Source organism: Pleurodeles waltl, chromosome 3_2 (genome assembly GCF_031143425.1).
Source record: "Pleurodeles waltl isolate 20211129_DDA chromosome 3_2, aPleWal1.hap1.20221129, whole genome shotgun sequence".
Lineage (NCBI taxonomy): Eukaryota > Metazoa > Chordata > Amphibia > Caudata > Salamandridae > Pleurodeles > Pleurodeles waltl.
In genome coordinates this window covers 216,340,293-216,356,363 of record NC_090441.1, presented here as the reverse complement: position 1 = coordinate 216,356,363, position 16,071 = coordinate 216,340,293, and the positions used below count along the sequence as shown (strand labels likewise).

The window sequence follows — 16,071 nt, the reverse complement described above, 5'->3', positions numbered from 1 at the left end:
GGGTCGGTCCTGTCTTCTAAGTGGAATTTGTGGTCGCTGAGAAGTATGAAGGCTTTGGAGTCAATGGTGAGAGGAGCAATGAAGTCCATGATGAGGCTGGAGAAGGTTGCTTATGGTCTGGGTGGTCGGTAGGCAACGGTTCTGTTCTGGGTAAAAGTTACAGTGATTTGCAGCTTGAAGTGTAATGTTCCATGAATGGGGTGGCACCCTCTGTGGATGATGAGCACTTGACGGAGTCTTTGTGGATGACTATAAGTCCTCCTCTTGACCTAAGGACGGGGTCCTGTCGGGCAATCATGTAGGGGCCAGATGTACCATCACGGGCCATTGCGATTCGGTAATAGCGATTTTTAAGAAATCGCTATTACCGACTCGCAAAGGGGCATGTATCACATTTGCGAATCGGTAATAGCGATTTCTTAAAAATCGCAAATGCTAATACCGAATTGCAATACCGGCCCCCATTCTCAGCTATGGGACTGTTGGCCCCTAGCTGCGAATTTTTTGCATTTCCAAAATTGCGATTTCTGAACCAGAAATCGCAATTTCGGAAATGCAAAAGGCCAGGGTGCTGGGGGCCTAAGGCCCCCTCTCCTGCACCCCAAAACCTTTTTTATTTTTATTTTTTATTTTTTTTTTACATGTAAGGTACACACATGCCAAAAGGGCATGTGTTCTTTACATGTTAAATTTAAAAATACAGTTTAACTGCATTTTTAAATTTTGCACCAGGTTACCACCTGGTTGCAAAGCATGGTATTTTGCAAGTGCAAAATGGAATTTTTCGAAAAATCGCAATTTGCGATTTTTTTTCCAGCATAGCCATGCGACCTGGAAATTGCGAATCGCAAATTGCGACTCGCAATTTCCAGGTCGCAATGCAAGAAATCGATATTTTAGCGATTTCTTATTTGTGGTCTGCGAATACATTTCATGCATCGCAGACCGCGGTTTTGCTCTCGCAAACGCCGAATTTACCGATTCGCACCGTTTGCAAGTGCAAAACTTTTTAATACATCTGGCCCCAAGTCCGCTAAAGATGCTGCTGCAGTGTTTGGTCCCAATGTGGAGTTGAGCCGGGTTTCTGTCAGGAGGAGGAGGTCCGGTGCGCCAAAGGCTTAGGAGAACATGACTATCAAGCGCGTAAGACAGTACTCTGAAACGTTTTATGATGTCCACACAAGGACATATATAGATAAATTGAGGAACCTTGAGCCAGTGAACCAGGAATGGTTAGAACGGTAAAGAGGATGAAAAGGGACCGTTTTCTGTCAGGGAAAAGGTGCAAACTAGGCTCTGGCAATTCCTGATGTACCCATGTCCGGTTGGCTATGATAGAGCAACCGACTGTATCAGATGTGTCCGACGGGTCAAGTAAAATGAGACCGGTGGTGGTGACCACATCAAGGTCTATTCTGAGATTCTTTTGTACAGAGATCAAAGTGTTCTCACTTCTGAGAGAACCTGGAACAAAGCGTGGTGGTTTGGGGCCCACTACTAAACTCATTGAGCCGGTAGAGCATTTGAATCCAGAGTCAAAGGCCCCAGAACCGGTTTAAGATCCTCTTCATATATAATTCTGTGACTGCAGTGCAGATGCAGCCCTTGTGCAAGGTGATGGCTCTAACAGCAGGTAATGGATGAGACCGGCTGCATGCAGAAATATCCAAAACGTGGACAAAATGAAGTTTAATGACCTGTACCCTCTTGGTTACAAAACCCAAGGATAGGTAGATTGCTTTCGCATTGCTGTTTGTCTAAACTTGCTGAGGTAAGTTAATAGTTTTGGAACTTGCTGGTTCCAGTAGACTTCTGACTCCGTCTTGCCCTGGCTTTTGTTCCATTTAGCGGCTTTATTGTCTCTATCTAGTGCTTGGGGTCTGCTTTCTCCTACGGTTATACCTCCTCCACTGTGCCACTCCCTCCTGCTGTGTTCTGATCCCCTGTCCTATTGTAAAAGATGGAACTAATCTATAAAGGTTTCTACCACGCTTCGTTGTTTCTGCGCTTCCAGTGGTGCTTGAATTGTCCGGATCATAGATTCACTGTGTCCTATATCACTAATTCCCGAACTCGTTTCCGAGGTCAGTCTTTTTTGCTCTGCTCAGTTATATTGGTTCTGACCACCTTTCTGAGCTGATTAAAACAGTTCACAAATATGACTATTCACCCCTGCTCAGAGTCCTTTTTGTCTTGCTTAAATTGCCTGGTTTTCTACCTTTTATTTCCATTTCAGATTTTTGTAGTCGTTCTTCCATTCCATCTTTAAATTATGTTGTGGGCAGGATGTTGTACAGGATTCTGCTTTACCTCTTCCTCCAGTGCTTTAATCTCCGTAAGGATTGAATTCTGGTCAACCGCTGCATATGTTATTGATATCTCCTGCTATCTCGCTGAGCAGCTGTGGGATCTCCCCAGCCACTCCTCTAGCACAGCGAGATTTGGTTTTAAAGACAGCAAATCGTCAAGATTGGCAAGCCTCCGTGTATTCACTGGACATAGACACACTTGGGAGCTAGGCCACTGGCCATCACTTTAGTCACTCTCTGGTCTGTATAGTTTGTCTTTCAGAGTTGATAATCCTTGCCTTGCAGTTTAGAATGTCTGTTGATGCCGCTGTGTTCCTCGCCTTGCCATATAACTCTCAACTCCAGTAAATCTCCTGCTCCATAGTGGCAAGGATATCCCTCTCTTAGACTGTTCTATACATCTGACGAAAGCTGACCACCACTGTCCATGTACAGCACCAGCTTCTAAGACCACCTAGATTTTTTAGCATGCTGGCCAACTGCTCGAAACCTGGGTTATTTGATTACCCTGACCTACAAAATGAACCTTTTGTCTACCATATTAACCAAAAGTGGGACATCTCCTTTAACGCTGTTTGGACGTGCTAGATAATTTAAGTCCTGAATATTACATCAAAAATGGTGTGGTAGGTCGAAACGCCATCAATACTTGTGCAAACAAGGTAGGGTTTCGCATAGTGATTCATAAGTTGTTGGTTTGAGCCTTAATTCCTGGACCCATACATTGTTTCCTGTTTGCATATATATTCACTGATGTTGTCTTTTTTTTACTGTACACCACTCTGTGACTCTGTCACTTAGGACTGATTCTTACACATTTGAGCAAACTAATGCAAATTGCTTTTACACAGAATAGCTGTCCTTTCTTATTCAGATTGTATTCTGTTGATGACTAACGGAGACAATGCAAATTAATTAGTCCATAGTGAAGCATTGTTCCTGATATAATGTTGACCAAGGCGCTTAGTTGACGTATTGGGTCATCCTTGTGTTGATGTACTTCGCTACAATGCTGATGCTTACCCCCGTTGACCATGGCCTTCTGCTGTGTGCAGCAGGGTTGACTACAGAGCCTGTAAAATGTTCCTCCACATTTTGTGCAGCGGTGGTTTGACACTGCCAAGTTACCGCCTCTGCGGCCTTTCACCAGCTCCGCATGCTTTTTGGATGTTACACTCAAATCTGGTAACATGGTTCTCAAGCAAATTCATCACATGTTTAACTCTGCCCTGCTTTGAAAGAGCTGCACCGATTTTAAAATACCAAGCATAGGCTAAGCATGCTAAGTTTCTGCCAAGCTTTGTGTGAATTCATTAAACAGCTCTAAAGTTAGAGCCAAAACAAAAGACACCTTTTCTACTGTCAAGATAGCTCTACCTTTTACTCCTTCAAAGCCCATCCAACATATTTTTTGTAATGATAACTTCTCAAGAAATGCTGAACGGACCTGCCCGAAACCCAGCAAAGACACTCCTTTGAGTAAAGTTCTAGTTTTATGCCAAGCTTGGTGTTTTTTCTGTAGTGGAGTAAAGCTTCCTGTGAGAGTTATAATGAGAAACTGTGCTTTTTTGACTCAACCGCTTGTTCCTACATCCACCCTAACCCCTCACTCCAACACCAACCCCTCCTCTTAATTGTTAAATGTATGTTTAATTTTCTAAGACTTTATAATAGATCTTTTTACAATAGCTAAAGAAAATTTGAGAACTAATATTTTTAATTTTCACTTGTGGTCTAGACCGTAAGTTGTTCTTTCTCCCTTCTCCCTCCCCCGCCCAACCGATTGTATCGAAATACTAAATTACTGATTTTTCATATGTTTTCATCCAACAGAGTGGACCCATGAATGTTTCTACCAGCTATCTACAGGAATAAGTAATGACAACACATCCAGCTTTGAGAAGGATATGAATCATGGTTCAGACCTCAAGAACCTCCATCTGAGGAGACGGTCACTGCAGCAAGCGAAGAAAAACAAAACAGCGGCTGTAGGAGTCGGAGTACAGCATCCCTCGGACCCTTGAAAGACCTATAAAATAATAACAAGGCAACAATCATGTATGGGAGGTTGAGTATGAGTCTTGTAGTATGAATAGTTGCCAAAAACCAACTTGGTCTCAAGATCTGTGGAAAGCGCTTATTTCTAAAAATGTCCATAACCCTATTCCTGTTAGTAGCACAGTGAGGAGCAGTTCCTACACTCAGTGTATAATAATATCCTTGCGTGCACTGACTCTGCAGCACACCCCTTCATTGCTCGCATGACATGCGTTTGGTAAGAATTAGACTGACAATTAACAAATAATGCTAAGTTACTGAAAACACATCATAAAATGGCAGACACATGCAGTGAATGGGATAATATTTTCAGAGTTTCACCAACCTTGATGGTCCATCAGCAAACACAGGCCTGGGACGTATATAAAGATATACTTGATCACAAGGCGTTACCACCGAAAGAAAAGCCATATGCCTGTAGTGACTGTGGGAAGAGGTTTGGGTGCCCATCAAATCTAAAACGCCACCAGGAAACGCATACCGGAGAAAAACCATACAGTTGCAGTGAATGTGGGAAGAGATTTAACCAACCATCGTATCTGAAGGCTCACCAGCGAAGACACACAGAAGACAAACCCCATATATGCAATGAATGCAATAAGACGTTTAGGTCTTTATCACATCTTAAGGTTCATCAGCGAGTACATACTGGAGAAAAGCGATATGTGTGCAGCGAATGTGGAAAGGGCTTTAGCCGGTCTTCAAGCCTATTACACCATCAGCGAGTACATAGTGGAGAAGAACTTTACTGGTGCTTTAAGTGTGGACTAGGTTTCAGTGATTCAATAACTCTAAAGTGCCATCGGCAAACACATGCACAAGAAAATAAATATAGGTGCAATGAGTGTGAGAAAACTTTTGATCTTCCCTCAAAACTAAGGCTGCATCAATATATACACACAGGAGAAAAGCCATACAGATGCAGTGAATGTGGTAAGTGCTTTAGTCATCCCTCCTATCTGAAGGCCCACCAGAGAACACACACAGAAGAAAAAACCCACATATGCAGTGAATGTAAGAAGGCATTTGGGTGCTTATCACATCTTAAAGTTCATCAGCGTATACACACAGGAGAAAAGCGATATATATGCAACGAATGTGGGAAAAGCTTTAGTCGATCTTCAAGCCTGTTACATCATCAGCGGATACACAGAGGAGAAAAGATGTACAAGTGCTTTAAGTGTGGAATAAGTTTCAGTGACTTAATAACCATAAAATACCATCGGCAAGAACACGCACGGGAAAAGAAATACAGGTGCAGTGAGTGTGGGAAGAGCTTTGATCAGTCTTCAAAACTAAGGACACATCAATTTATACACACAGGAGAAAAACCATACAGGTGCAGTGAATGTGGAAAGAGCTTTAAAGTACCAGCCTATCTAAGTGCACATCAGCGGATACACACAGATGAACGACCGTATACATGCAGTGAATGTGGGAAGGGCTTTAAACTGCCGTCCAGTCTAGGGGTGCATCAGAGAATACATACGGGGGAAAAACCATATAGGTGTAATGAGTGTGGCAAGGGCTTTAAACGAATAGCTAGTCTAAATGTACACCGCCGACTACACAGAAGGGAAACAACCAGGCCAGTACAGTGATTGTGGTTGTTGTAATCAATCCTCATAGCTACATCAGTACCAACAAATCACATGAACAGAAGATGTGCCTCATTGGGTCACCTCAGCACCAGACCCACCCCGTGGTTGCGATCCAGTCCGACATCCCAAAAAAACAAGACCTTCCAATACCTTCGAGTGTTGCAAACCACCTGATAAACCTGAATATAGTCTCACAAGTGTCCATAAATATCCATCACAGACAATACCTCTGTCCTGTGAAGGGAAAGCACAAATTAATAACATAAGGAAATGAGGAAATCAAATATCACAATGATGTAGGATAAAACGAACAGTGAAAGAAAAATAAAGATGCTGATATTGACAAGTTGTGGCACCCTTGCAATAGATGAGTAAATCCATGTTGTGGCACAAGGGTAAACAGTTCAGTGTAAGCCATTTATTGTTATTTTGAATTGCAAATTCCTTCCCAGTGCTTCATTGGAGACAAAGGAAAAGAGCCATATCAACTTTGTGGGACTAAACCAAATTAGATCACAGTATTACCATACACCCATGAGGAGCAACGAATTGGCACAATGGCCTGCGCCCCTCTGTGAAGGGGCTTAGCTGGAGGTCACAATGCCTTTCAGCTTCCCCTCCCCTCCAAAACACAACAACCAAAAGCCCAGCATCCAGCACGCTTGCTGCATCAGAGGTGGTGTGTTCTCAGACAACGCCTCGTCCCCTCCACCCATCCCGCAGATGACTCTCCCATAGATCCACAACCACAGGCACATACTTCTGCAAATCAAAGTGCTAAGTGTCTGAGTAATTGAGTGTTGCAGGGAAATGAAAAACTGCAGTACATTTCATTGAAAAGTATATGCAATAACAGTTTGCATCTCTTGTGCGTTAAAGAAAGTTTTAAAAATAGGTGACCATGTATGGTCGCCGTAGGTATGCTATGGTAGGAAAATGTTATTTATGACATGTTTGAGAGAGTATAGAGTATTATTTAAATGTATGAGTTTATAAAGAGGTCCATTCATGTTAAGGCCTGTATCTATGTATCTTTGTACATAGTAAATATATTGTGCAGATGGAGCCTTAAGGTAGAAAATGCTTTACGGGGGGCAAAGCCAGTGAGTGGCTGGAGAGGTACCTGGGCTCTGAGTGTACAGGTGAACTGCTACTTCGTTGTGGTGCAGTGCTCTTTAAAAAGGTGTGTCTTCAGTACATTCCTAAGTAGAAGCAGGGTAGGGGCAGTCCTGGTGGATACAGGAATCCTTGTTACTAATCCTTTGCTTAAATGGAGAAGTGTAACAATGTCCTGGCTGCTGATGTGCTCACAGCCACAGGCGTTGAGCTTGTCCGCAGGACAGACGGTGCCGATGGTGCTGGACATGCTGCAGGTTGACGAGAGCTAGTAGAGGTCCATCAGGCTTCAGGTTTTGTAGCTCTTTCTTTGGGTCCTTCTGGAGCCTGTAGTTGCATCCGGGATGCATTTAACGGGAGAAGGGTGGCATCTGGGAGGTGTGGAGCAGGGCTAGAAAAGCAATTCTGGAGCCACTTTCTGTGACTAGTGGTGTCACTTTCTTTCACTAGTACTAGGCTGACTTGGCTTTCTTGAGACAGAGGATACTGTCAGGGTGAATCCAAATGATATGACATTGAGTGAAAGTTGGGCTTCAAGTCCGTGAGGGTCAACGTCATTGTGTCAGGCTTGAAGTAGGATGTTTAATTTCAGAACTAGGACATCCTAACACGCTGCACTTGAAAGGGATGTCAGGGACCCAGGAGAGGCCATCTTTGGTGCAGGGTGAGTCTGCAGATTGGTACAACCAAAAGATGAGCCAGGTCCGCCCCATGGTTGGCAGGATCGCTGATTTGCAGATGTAGTGAGACCAGAGATAGAGGTGTTGAATTCTTCACAGTTTTTCTCTCTGCCTTTGCAAACAGAGAAAACTAATTTTGACAGACCCCTCCCTGTTTTCAGATCCCTGCTGTACATGACTGACAGTTATTGCTGTCGGCAGGTGCACAGCACTTATGGTCAGACACAACAGGAGCTGTGAAAGGAGGCAGAAGCTGTGGGGCTGCTGGATCTGTTGACCACCTCTGTCTCCCGGGAGCTTCATCAGGACATTCTGCGTGCACTGCCAGAAGAATCTGACAGATTCGTAGTGTCCGGCCATTAAAGTTGTGCTTCCTTTTCCATTGGCCGTCCCTCTCGCCTTGGGCCGGTAACGCTGGAGTGGAATTTGAATGGCTGTTACAGCCGTCGGTAGCAGGTTAAAAGGCTGTAACGAACGGATTCCTGGAGAGATGGAACCCGGGTTGTACTCAAACAATGTATTGATAAAACACAATAAATAAGTATACAGTATAGCATTTTAAAATGGCTGGTAAAAATAAAACCCTTTTAAATGTGATAAAATAGACACCATGAAAATAGTTATTGGGTTGATGTTGTAGTTTTAAACCATTATCAGCTCTATTGGCCCTGCTTCTGTTCCTCTGAAGAGCCTGTTGGCTCTGAGATCGAGCCCTGCCTCCACCCGCAGGCGCCCGCCTCCACCCGCAGGCGCCCGCCTCCACCCGCAGGCGCCCGCCTCCACCCGCAGGCGCCCGCCTCCACCCGCAGGCGCCCGCCTCCACCCGCAGGCGCCCGCCTCCACCCCCGGCGCCCGCCTCCACCCCCAGGCGCCCGCCTCCACCTGCAGGCGCCCGCCTCCACCCACAGGCACCTGCCTGCGCCTCATCTCTCCATGTGTGTTTGTCTTTTTCTGCTTTCTGCCGTTGCTCTTGCTTTACTCCCCTTTTTTCTTTCATTTTTCTGCTTTACTGTATTTCTGCCTGTATGTGATTTTAGTGTGTCTCTCTGCTTCCTGCACTTTCCCTCCCGCCACTGCTGCCCCTCCGTCCCTGCGAAGCACTTTCCCACCCTCCCGCATCCCAGCTGACCAGTCCCTCCCACTCCCCCCCCCCCCCCCCCTTCTCAAAGGTGGTCGAGCCGCAGGCCCGCTGAAGGCAAGCCCGCCTGCGCCTGTCCACACAGAGACCCTCCATGCATTGAACACAGGACGCTCCACCACCTGCCTTCTTGCAACCCCCAGAGACACCCATGGACTGTTCTCTGCCACCAGACCCTTGCTCCCACACCAAACACTAGACCCTCCTGCCATTGGACCTTCAGACACCCACCCCAAGCACCTCAACTGCATCCTCCTCAACATATGCTCCCTCCACAAACATGCCGTAGAACTCTGGGACTTGCTACACTCCACCCACCTAGACATTACCTTTTTCACAGAAACTTGGACAAACCCAGTGTCAGACCCGGATATCACCATCCCCAGCGACTACAAACTGCTCCGCAAAGACCGGCCGTCCCGACCAGGCGGCGGATTGGCCATCGTACACCAGACCACCATCTGCCTGACAACCAACACAGAGGAACACTCCCCCCTCATGGAGCATTTCCGCTTCCAGGTCCACGCCATCCCGAAGTCCAACATTCGTGGCACCCTGATCTACAGACCACCCGGCCCCGCCCAGCTTTCAGCAACTCCATCATCGACCTCATAGCTCCCCACGCACTCGCATCCATGAATTACCTTCTCCTCGGCGACCTCAACTACCACATCGAGAACCACAACACCCTTCCCTGCTCGAGAAACTTGCCACAGTCGGACTCAAGCAACTGGTCACCTCACCAACCCACGTCACTGGACATGCACTCAACCCCATTTTCTCCGCCAACAGCAACATCACCATCGACAACACCTCCACACTACATTGGACTGACCACCACTGCATTCACTTCTTCATCACACCTACAGTCCACCTCAGCACTTCCCGCTCCCCTCACAGGAAATGGAATCAGACCACAGAGAAACAGCTGACCAAAACCCTCAGCAAGTCTCCACCCCGATGCCACAGATGCAAACATCTTAGCACAGAATTTCCACCAATGGATCGCCGAATGCGCCAGCACACAAGCTGCACTCCGAACGACCTCAGCTAAACACAACACCAAGAAGGCCAGCTGGTTCTCCCCCGCACTTCAGGACTCCAAGCGCACCTGCAGACAGCTAGAAAAAAAGATGGAGAAACAGCAAATACCCACCATCACCTCATCAGATCCTCAAAGAAAGCCGCCCTGCAGGACCATATCAATGTCACTGCACACAACACCAAAGAACTCTTTGGCATGGTCAAAGAATTTGCCAAACCCCAAGTAGAACTGCGAATATCCCCCTATTCCAGGACCTTTGCGACAGATTAGTAGCCTTCGTCCATTGTAAAATCAAGGACCCCTATGATAGCTTCGGACTCCAAGACTCTCAGAACCCACCAACAACCTTCCAGCTCATATCTGGTGAACCCTCGCAGATCCTGCACTACTGGATCCCCCTCACCATGGACAAGACCTGCTCCATCATGAGCAGCATCCACTCCAGCGCTCCTACCGATCCCTGCCCCCTTTACATTTTCAACAAAGCCAGCGCCCCAATCGCACCCGAGCTCCAGAACACCGTCAACTGCGCAATGGAGACGGCTACCTTCCCTGAGACTGGAAGCACGCCGAGATCCGCTCGCTCCTGAAGAAACCCATGGCCGACCCCATGGATTAAAAAAAATTACTGCCCCAGCTCGCTGCTGCCTTTCCCGGCCAAGGTCGTCGAAAAAGCCGTCAATGCGCAGCTTCGCAAACACATAGAGGACAACAACATCCTGCAGATTTCTCAATCAGGATTCAGGACCAACCACAGCACAGAGACCGCCCTCCTCACTGTCACAGATGACATCCGTTCGCTCCTCGACTGCAGCCAAAGAGCAGCCCTCATCTTACTGGACCTTTTGGCTGCCTTCGACACAGTTTCCCATCACACCCTCTGCTCCAGACACCACACAGCAGGCATCCACGGCAAGACCCAATAGTGGATATGCTCCTTCCTGACTGGCAGAACACTGAAAGCCAGACTTCCGCCATACCTGTCAGAACCTACAGAGACCAGCTGCAGAGTACCCAAGGGCCCCTCCTTGAGCCCCACACTCTTCAACATCTACATGGCCCCGCTCGCATCCATCGTCAGAAGCCACAGACTGAACATCGTCTCCTATGCCAATGACATCCAGCTGATCGTCTCACTGACCAAAAACCCTCCAACAGCCAAGAAGAACCTTCACAACGGGATGGAAGCCATTGCTGCCTGGATGAAGGAGAGCTGTCTCAAACTCAACTCTGAAAAGACAGAGATCCTCATCCTTGGACCCTCTACATCAGCCTGGGACGATCCTGTTGGCCCACCACACTAGGCAGCCCCCCAACACCTACAAACTCTGCACGTAACCTCAGCTTCATCCTGGATTCATCACTCACAATGACCCGACAAGTCAACTCTGATGCTACTGCCTCTTTGCACACCCTCTGACTCCTCCGGAAGATCTTCAGATGAATCCAAAACGACTGTTGCAAGACAGTAACCCACACCCTGGTCACCAGCAGACTCTACTACGGCAACGCCCTCTATGCTGGACCCACCATGAAGAACTTGAAAAACTACAACCCATCCAGAACGCCTCCGCCAGACTCATCCTGAACGTCCCCTGCTGTGAACACATCACCAGACACCCCATCGAGAAGGGCATACATTTCAAACTTCCCATCCACACATACAAGGCCCTCCATCACCTGGGACCCACCTACCTCAACCACTGCATCACTCTCCTGCCAGACCTCTCCGCTCCCCAACAGACACTTGCCACCGTATCCCGCATACGGAGAACCTCGGCTGGAGGAAGATGCTTCCCCTAGCTCGGGGCAAAAAGCTGGAACACCCTGCCCCCGCACCTCAGTCAGTCACCATCCATACCTCAATTCAGGAAGAACCTTAAGACCTAGCTCTTCAACTGAAGCTCAGAGGACCAATACCACAGCACCCTGAGACACTCACTGACTGATTGATTGAGTGATCCTGAGAAATGGGATAGCCGAGGATCTATAATCCTGAGAACTGGGATAGCAGCGGATCTGTAATAACTGGCAGAGATCATGAGAACTGGGACAGCAGAGGAGCTATAATATGTGAGTCTTTGATACTAAGAAATGAGATAGCAGAGGATTTGTAACAACTGGCAAAGATTCTGAGATCTGGGATAGCAGAGGAACTGTAGTAATCCTGACAACTGTGAGAGCAGAGGATCTGTAATAAATGAGACTGATCCTGAGATCTAGGATAGCAGAGATACTGCAGTAACTGGCAGCGATCCTGAGAACTGAGATAACAGAGGATCTGTAATAAGTGAGTCAGAGATCCTGAGAACTGAGATAGCAGAGGATCTGTAATAAGTGAGTCAGAGATCCTGAGATCAGGGATAGCAGAGGATCTGTAATAAATGTGGCAGTGATCCTGAGAACTGAGATAGCAGAGGATCTGTAATAAGTGAGTCAGAGATCCTGAGATCGGGGATAGCAGAGGATCTGTAATAAATGTGGCAGTGATCATGAGAACTGAGATAGCAGAGGATCTGTAATAACTGGTAGAGAGCATAAGAACTGGGATAGCAGAGGATCTGTAATAACTGGCAGAAATCCTGAGAACTGGGAGAGTAGAGGATCTGTAATAAATGTGTCAGAGAATCTGAGCGCTGGGATACCAGAGGATCTGTAATAACTGGCTAGGATCTTGAGATCTGGGATGATAACAGAGGAACTGTAATAAGTGAGTCAGAGATTCTGAGAACTGTGCTAGCAGAGGAACTGTAATAAATGTGTCTGAGAACTGGGATGATAACAGAGGATCTGTGATAAGTGAGTCAGATCTCGGGAACTGAGATAGCAGAGGATCTGTAATAAGTGAGTCAGAGATCCTGAGAACTGGGAAAGCAGAGGATCTGTAATAACTGGCAGGAATCCTGAGAACTGGGAGAGCAGAGGATCTGTAATAACTGGCAGGGATCCTGAGATCTGGGATAGCAGAAGATCTGTAATAAGTGAGTCAGAGATCCGGAGAACTGGGATAGCAGAGGATCTGTAATAAGTGAGTCAGAGATCCTGAGATCTGGGATAGCAGAGGATCTGTAATAAATGTGGCAGTGATCATGAGAACTGGGATAGCAGAGGATCTGTAATAACTGGCAGTGATCCTGAGATCTGGGATAGCAGAAGATCTGTAATAAGTGAGTCAGAGATCCGGAGAACTGGGATAGCAGAGGATCTGTAATAAGTGAGTCAGAGATCCTGAGATCTGGGATAGCAGAGGATCTGTAATAAATGTGGCAGTGATCATGAGAACTGGGATAGCAGAGGATCTGTAATAACTGGCAGGGATCCTGAGATCTGGGATAGCAGAAGATCTGTAATAAGTGAGTCAGAGATCCGGATAACTGGGATAGCAGAGGATCTGTAATAAGTGAGTCAGAGATCTGGGATAGCAGAGGATCTGTAATAAATGTGGCAGTGATCATGAGAACTGGGATAGCAGAGGATCTGTAATAACTGGCAGGGGTCCTGAGAACTGGGATAGCAGAGGATCTGTAATAACTGGAAGGGGTCCTGAGAATTGGGATAGCAGAGGATCTGTAATAACTGGCAGGGGTCCTGAGAACTGGGATAGCAGAGGATCTGTAATAACTGGCAGGGATCCTGAGAACTGGGGTAGCATAGAGCCTGTAATAAATGTGACTGATCCTGAGAACTCAGAGGGCACAGGGTCTGTAATAACTGGCAGCGATCCTGAGAGCTAGGATACCAAACTGTAATAAGTGTGGCAGTGACCCTAAGAACCTGGGCACCATTTACAGGGAAAATAATGACAGAAATATTTCCCCTGGGAAGACAGCCCCGGGTCTGAGAGAAAAGGATGAACAGATGATCTATGTACATTGGTGTTAAAAAACCTTTTCATGCTGACAGCACGTTTCCATTATTTATGGGGTTTCATTGCATAAATGTACAAAAAAAGGTACACATGAGGGTGCCTCTCACCACGTGGGGGGTGCATTTTATTGAAGTGAGCTTTGCTCTGGTGCAGAGAGGGGAACTGTGGCTGTTCCTTTTCACGTTGAGAGCATGGTTTTATCTTCAATGTGTACAATAAGTAGAAATTAATTTTGTGCAAATTCAAAGTGAAAAGTTTTCATTTAGCTAGTGCATCTGAAAAGAAGAAGGGTGTCCCTCTTTCAGATGCAGCAGACATGCAGACATATAGTAACAAACACAATCATTAGAACCTTGGGCCTTTGAAATCAAAACACCTAAAAACCTGATTCTGTGGAATAACACACTAAAAGTATAATTGGTGAAGACCTGTGTAAATAGCTTACATTCAAGTGTCGTGCGGACCCTAGTTTATGTGTTTTTGGAGGACACTCATTGAATAATAATTGTTGGATTTTGCACCAAGAACTGTAGGTTTCTGAAAATATTAGCCACTGAGCTACAATTTCCACAGACTGGTGGTATTAGGGTCTTTGCACACTGCACATTTCCTCACTGTGTCAGAGGTAGATCTTTGCTCTGGATATTTCAGGGATTCCTGTTGTGCTCCTAGGAAGAAATCGGCTTCAGGATGCGGCAAGCAGAACTACTTTGTTGTTTTAGATGGACATTCTTGGCGTAGCTCCATGAGTTTGCTGCCTAGCACTTTGAGCTGTGAAATGTGCTCATGGACACTTTATCTATAAATATTCTTGCCTGAAGAGGATGATCCAGGCATCTACGCCTCCCCTCTGGTCTGCATCGTCCTGCAGTTGTATCAAGACCAAGTCGTGGATGTGAACTTTCCATGGACTATGGAAGGAAGCCTCCACCTTTTCCAGAGTGCAGTGTCCTCACTGCGCACTGACTGGCCCTTGGACAAAAGCTGTAGCGAGAACACTGGATGGCGTGGGAGACATTATCTTCCATGTTTGTTCTTTCTTCCAGAGTCGGTTGAGGCTTCTGGAGATGTAGGAAGGACTCCTAAAGCAGACAAAGTCTTTAGAAACCTGAGCACCATTTACAGAGGAAAGTAAAGACAGAAATCTTCCCTTTGGGAAAGTACCCAGCGTCTGAGAGAAAAGGATGAACAGATGCCCTCTGTACATTGGTGCCAGAAGTTTCTATGCTGTAGGCTGACAGCAATTTCCCTTCATTTATGTGTTTTTCATTTGATAAATATACAAAAGAGAGGTCAACTTGAAGGTGCTTCTCACCACTTGAGGGGGGCGATCTGTGCATTTTACTGAGTAGAGCGTGACTGTTCCTTTCCATGCGGGGAGCATGGCTTTTACTTTCGTGCAATTGTTGATTTTCCTGGATCACGCTCCCCCCTCATCTTTTAACCGCGGCCTCTTCAGCAGTGACCTCTCTCTAATTCGCCCCCCCCCCCAGTCTTCATCTCCCGCAGCCCCCTCAGCTCTTCCTCCGCCTCTCCCTTCTTGCGCTCCACTTCTCGCTCTTCGTCTCTTTAAATTATCCGCCATCCTACGCTGTCCAATGTGGAAATTGTTCCAGTTTTTATGTTGAATGTTGCGGTCCAGTAGTTCACATTCCTTTGTTAGACAGATAAATATTTCTTACTCTTTGTGATTCATGTTTTGTTAAGTTTATAATTACAGTCACTGATTTTGATTATCAGTTGATAAAGAGGTCAAACATATTTTCCTTGATACAATGTTCACACTTGCATTTCCATCAAGGTTTTTCATCAGACAGATCAATAAAATATAAAGAATTTCTTTCTGTGTGAATACTAGGAATGTACACTGTCCCTCCCCTTTGTATCTGCCTCCTAATGATTATTTTATTTAATATAGAACATAGGACTGTGTATCGCTCAGGAGTTCCTCGACACATTTGTATCACCAGTTCTTTCTTACGCTCCCGAGTGGCTCTGTTCTTGTTAGGTCTTCTTTGGTACAGGGCTGATTCTCTTCCGTGTTTACGCTTGATATCTGTTAAAAAAAAATATATATATTGTATTGATTTAGAGGTTAAAAAAACTCCCACACTATAACTCAACTCAACGCAGTTCTATTGCATCTTGGTACAGAGAATACAAAATCAGCTTCATTTTGTCGTTTCGCGGTGTCCATGTTCAAATGTCCAGTGTATGTTCGTTTCCATCCAGGGATCCCGTGAGCGGCAGCCTCTG

The 16,071-nt window shown here is 46.2% G+C and overlaps 1 protein-coding gene across 1 annotated transcript in view; it reads left to right on the top strand.

Annotated features, from left to right (window-relative positions):
- Positions 1–15,655, top strand: part of LOC138286718 (zinc finger protein 665-like) — a 53,774-nt gene extending 38,119 nt beyond the window's left edge. Inside the window, exon 2 of the mRNA XM_069227231.1 lies at positions 4,143–15,655. Coding sequence (XP_069083332.1) covers positions 4,643–5,968 — 1,326 coding nt within the window. The 5' untranslated portion in view covers positions 4,143–4,642 and the 3' untranslated portion in view covers positions 5,969–15,655. The remainder of the gene's footprint in view (positions 1–4,142) is intronic.
- Positions 15,656–16,071: the final 416 nt, after the last annotated feature.